General features: G+C 65.2%; 1 protein-coding gene across 3 annotated transcripts; it reads right to left on the bottom strand.

Annotated features, from left to right (window-relative positions):
* On the bottom strand, positions 1–5,140 carry PHETA1 (PH domain containing endocytic trafficking adaptor 1). Of its 3 annotated transcripts, none has more exons than XM_040577636.1 (2): positions 2,753–5,140; positions 1–1,772 (listed from the first exon to the last, which is right to left on the bottom strand). In XM_040577636.1, exon 2 carries the CDS (start codon positions 1,759–1,761, stop codon positions 982–984), a length of 780 nt encoding a protein of 259 aa, XP_040433570.1. In that variant the 5' UTR covers positions 1,762–1,772; positions 2,753–5,140; the 3' UTR covers positions 1–981. The 3 variants fall into 3 exon arrangements, with proteins under 3 accessions (XP_040433570.1, XP_040433569.1, XP_040433568.1); XM_040577635.1 differs by lacking the exon at positions 2,753–5,140 and adding an exon at positions 2,190–2,737; XM_040577634.1 differs by lacking the exon at positions 2,753–5,140 and adding an exon at positions 1,944–2,737.
* Between the last annotated feature and the right edge of the window lie 83 nt (positions 5,141–5,223).

Consider the following 5,223-nt stretch of genomic DNA (forward strand, 5'->3'; position numbering starts at 1 on the left):
TAGGAGGGAAATTCTGAAACTGTTTATTGTAGGAAAAACACGAGCCAGTTCTGGGAAGGCAGAGGGAGACTGAGACGGAGCCACCCAGCCAAACCCCAGGTGCTGCCAGTGCTTCTTTCCCCAGATCTGGGGGCGGACCCCGAGGGGAGGGATTCAGCAGAGGCAGCACAGGAGAAGCTGGTGCAACACCCGGCTGCAGCACCGTCCCTTGTGTCCGAAGCACAGGAAAGGGCCGTGCCCAGAAATTAACGCAAACACACCATCCACATAAATGTACACACCACACCGGGTAGCTGGATACTGGGGTGTCACCCTGCCCCTGTGCCCGCGGTGTTGGTGCTGGTGCAAACCGCTGGGGAAACAGCAGAGAAACGTCTGCAGGAGACCCACGAACCGCCGGCGGTGGCCACGCTCTGCTTCGGCACATGAATCACTCGACACCCTCCACCGCTGACACATACGTTCCTGTTCGGCACCGCGATGCTTCCCCTTTGTCAGCCAGCCCACGGACGATGCCCTGCCCTGAAATATCCGTCCCGAAGCCCTGAGGGACGTGGCCGGGAGCACGGTGAATCTGAGCAGCGTGCTGCGGAGGACCCCAGTCCCTGCAAGGCTGCCGGCAGCGCACAAGCCCCCCGGTGGCACCGGCTGCATGGTGGCCGCTGCGTGCTGTGCTGTCACTGGGGAAGGCCTGCGTGCGCCCATGTTTTCGTTCTTCAAACCACATCCTGCCGGAGCAGAGGGATGCAAGGGAACTCATCTGAGATCAGGGTGGGGAAGGCGGCACAGGCCCCCCCCCAGCAGCGAAACACCCATCCGAACCCTCCCCAAAATCCTCGCGGGTGCATAACCCCCCCGCAGGAGCATCAGGAGCTCCCAGCAGACCTTGTTCAGTGTGTGTTTCCAAATGAAATCCGCAGGGGCTGCGCATCCCAGGTGGCACCGAGGGTACGGGACGGGCCGCCAGGGCCCGACCACGTCTCAGGGCTGGTGGTCACGCTGCCTCTTCAGCCAGTCCTGCCGCAGCCGGGCCACCTCCCGGCCGTACCGCTCGTGGAGCCGGCAGAAAGCGGAGGAGCTCTCGGTTGTGGCAGCCCCGGTGCTGCCCGGCTCGCCGCTGGACGCCCGCCTGCGCGGTGGCAACGGCGGTGGCCGCGGGTTGGTGTCATCATCGCTGCCGTCACAGCTGGTGGCATCGGGCAGCCGGTCGGTGCCTGGAGTGTTGTTCCACACCGCGCAGCCGTTCTCCTTCGGCGGCACGGCGGGCAGAGCTGGCAGCCGCTCCTGGGACTGCTCCGGCCCTGAGGGCTGCGGCTTCCAGGCAGCAGGAGCGTGCCGGCAGCACGGGCGGCCGGCAGCCAGTCCCCAGCGCATCTCCTCGAGCTGCTTCTCCAGCTCCCGCACCACCACGCGCATGTAGTCGAAGCTGGCCCGCGACAGCGACTTCACCCACGACTCCATGGCGTCCTGGCTCTCGGCCGCCAGCACGTAGGTGCGGGATTTGGTGCCGCCGAAGCGGATGGCGAAGGCGAACTCCTCGGCCGAGTCGCAGAGCTCCACCGTGCAGCCCTCCAGCACGATGACGCCCACCGGCTCGCGGCTCTCGCGCTCCTCGAAGTAGAAGAGCATGTTGCCCTTCAGCACGAACCAGCGCCGGTGGTAGGCCGTGTGCCGCTCGCCCCGCTTGTAGAGGAAGCCGGCGTTGTCGGCGGGGGAGTCGCAGGTGGCGTAAAACGCCAGGCTCCGCTCGTTCAGCTTCATGGCTCCGCGCCCTGCAGGGAGGAGAGAGCCCGGGGTTGCACATTAATAATTTGCCGGCTTTTTGTTCCTGGTGGCCCTGGCACCCAGGAAATGGAGCCGGAGAAAAAACACCGTGGCCACGTTAACCCCGCTGCGGCTGGCGGGTGCTGGCTGGGGGGTCACCAGGGAGGGGTTCCCCCTACCTGAGCGTTTTCCCATGGAGGAGACCCGGGCAGGGCTGGCCCCAGTGTCCCACGTCCCCCGGCGCAGGTGACCTTATCGCCGTGTTTGCCTTGTGTCGTGGCGCTCCTCCCCACCGCAGGCGGGGAGGGTTTATGGCCCACGACACAGATCCGGCTCACCGGGGACCGTGTCACCCAAGGCAAGGCCCCCCCCTCCCCACGTCCCCTAAGCAGCGGTGGCCTCACCGTCCACTTCTTTCCACCCACCTGGACCACACGGGCACGGCTCTGCCTCTAGCTCCGGGCTCTGGCTGCCACCAGCATCAGCAACACATAGGCGGTCGCGGGGGGCACGGGAGCACTGGGTGTGGGGCCGGCCGCTGGCACGGGGCTGACACCTCGCTGTCCCCTGAGGCTGGACACCCTCGGTGGCACTTCGCTGTCCCTCAGGGCTCAGCACCCTCGGAGCAGCCCCTGTGGAGCACCTGGCGGACCCGGGCGAGGATCAGTGCTTGCTTCCACCCGGCCCCACCGTGGGGTTAAGGGAGCGGGTGGGTGCCCCTTCCCCGGCTGCTGGGGGTGTCCCTGGGGACCCCAAAGTCCCGTGCACCTTTGGAGGCGGGGGGGCCCTCCCCTGCTCGGCGGCACCGGGACCGCCCCGGCCGAGCCCCACCACGACTTCCCCAGCCTCGGGCGCTCCGGTTCCCGCTCCGGTTCCCGCTCCGGTTCCTGCTCCGGTTCCCGCTCCGGTTCCCGCTCCGGTTCGGTTCGGCGCCGCCCCCGCCTCCAGCCCCGTCCCGGCTCCGCCAGCTCCGGTCCCCCCCGGCCACCTTTTGTCCTCGGCTCCCCGGTCTCCGGCGCGCCTCGGGCCGGCGCCGCGGGCGGAGCGCTGCCTCCCGGCTCCTCCTCCTCCTTCTTCTCCTCTTACTCCTCCTCCTCCTCCACCGCCCCTCGCCAAGGACCTGGCTGGGGACCCGGGTTGGCCCCAGCCCCCGGGGGGCCGCGGCGAGGGGCACAAATGCAGACCTGGGAGGCGCACACCCAGGGGTGGATGCATGCATGGGTGTACGGATGGATGGATGGATGGGTGGATGGATGTGTGCATGGATGTGTGGGTGGATGGATGCAGGGGTGCACAGATGCATGGATGGGTGCACAGGTGGAAAACCAGGAGCTCAGTGCTGACAGCAGCTGACAACGCTGAATTTTAGAGTCAGCTCTTTGGTGTGTGCACCCAGGAGCGCCTGGCGGAGGGTGAGGGACGGCTGCGTGCTACAGGCTCAGCGGGGAGGGCTGGAGGAAAAGGCAGCAGGGGAGAGGCCGGTCCTGCGTGGGTGGGAGATCTGCTTGGTGCAGTGCCAAGCTGCAAGTCCTGGCTGCTCTCCTGCGCACCGAGCCGTGTCCTTGGGAGAGGACAAAGCAGCCGGAGAGGGGGCTGTGTCCATGTGAGGGGAAAGGAGGCGTTGAGGAAGAAGCTGAGCGGTCTGGCCAGCCGTCTGGGGGCAGGTGATGACCAGTGTGAGGAGCTGGAAAGCAGCGGGCGATGAGCCATTAGCTGGGCTGGTGCAGGCACTGGAGGCGCTGGGCGTTGTGCAACTGCGTGGGCAGGGGTTGCGACCCCCTCGCTGCTTCCTGATGGCAGAAGCCGCGCAGCACTCGAGCCGCTGATGCGCTCGGCCAGGCGGCCAGCGCTTGCTCCATCCAGGCCAGGGGTGAGCGGGTCCAGCTGAGACGTCCATGTCCTGGGACAGCCACAAACCTTTGCTGGGAGAAGCCTTCCGTGCTGAAAGCACCACCAGCCCAAGGGCTACCTTGGCAGCGCTCCCATCCTCACCGTGCCCAATAAATACCAGCTTCAAGGCTTTGCTCTCCCTATCTCTGTCCGTTTCCTGCAGTTCCTTCATTTCCCTGTTCAGCAATGTGTATGGTTCAGCAAAAATGGTGCTGGCATTTGTTTTGAAGGACACTGATTAAGAAATCCTGCCGTAAGCAACAACCGTTGCCTGCAGGTTGTGCTCCAGGCTTTGCAACCTCTGCTCGGGGCAGAGGTTTTCAGTTCACCAAGGGGTTCCTCCATCACCTGCAGACTTTCTCTTTCGGTCTGTAAAAAAGGATTTAAAACAGCACTAAAACGATCCGGGCTTTATCTTCCCTCCTGAGCGGAGTGGCTCTGTTCAAGGCCGCTGGTGTGAAGTTGTGGCTCTCTGCAGCGCTTATCTCCCTGCCTCGCTGCGAGGTGCCCTTTCACACACCCAGATTAGGAGGGGGAAGGCCCGTGGGGAGAAGCAAGACCTTTTTTAAACCAGCCTGGGAAACTGAAAAAAAGCAGCCACGGTCGTTTGCCAGGACTCCAAAACCCCGACCGCTTCGTGCAGCCACTTTAGCAGACATTGTTCCCCCGCTGGGTGCCCGGCCCCTTCCTGGAGAGCCCCTTGGCGGCTGCTTTGGAGAATCACCCAAATTCCTCTAGAATCTCCAGCAAAATTCCCCATGAGTTTTGCTTCCTGTTGGGTCTCCCCTGGGATGGCCACGTGTCTCTGCACGGCCTCCAGCACTTCCCCTTCCAAGCAGCCCCGTGATGTTTTCCCTGGTGTCCCCGCAGCGGCCTCCCAGCCGGGGGAGCAGAGCCCGTGCCTCGGTTTCCCCAGGCAGGGCAAGTGAGGTAACTGAACGCCCACCCTGACCTCGCCTGGCACTTGGGAAAACGGAGAAGAAGAGGGGCTGAGAGGAGAAGAGAGACTGCTGAGCACCCTTTTTTGGGCACTGCCTTCGGGCTCCTCTTCCCACTGCTCCCACGAGCGGTGACGGACGGGCGAGCTGGCACCGTGGCTCCACAACATGCCCGAGGCAGCCTCTGATTCACGGGCAGCGCTGGCTCGGCGGGGCCAAACGAGGAACCGTGGGGTGCTGGGGTGCTCCCAGCCTCAGCAGGGGCGAGCCGGGCTCCCCCAGCCCGGGGGAGCCCCGGAGCAGAGCGGGGCCCCGGCGCCGTGCAGTGCCGCGGCCGCCCGGGAGGTGGCACCTGGAGCCCGGCCGTGCGGCGGGGCTGAGGAGGCGCTGGGGGCACGGCTCGAGGTGGCAGCACCGGCACCGGCATCAGCATCACCTCCTTCCCCATCACCAGCATCGGCATCACCTGCATCCCCATCACCGCATCATCACCATCACCACCATCGTCACCATCACCACCATCACCACCACCATCACTGTCACCATCACCCTCACCACCATCGTCACCATCACCACCACCCTCACCATCACCCTCACCACCGTCACCACCGCTCACCCTCACCACCATCAC

Source organism: Cygnus olor, chromosome 17, assembly GCF_009769625.2.
Source record: "Cygnus olor isolate bCygOlo1 chromosome 17, bCygOlo1.pri.v2, whole genome shotgun sequence".
In the NCBI taxonomy this organism is placed as follows: Eukaryota; Metazoa; Chordata; class Aves; order Anseriformes; family Anatidae; genus Cygnus; species Cygnus olor.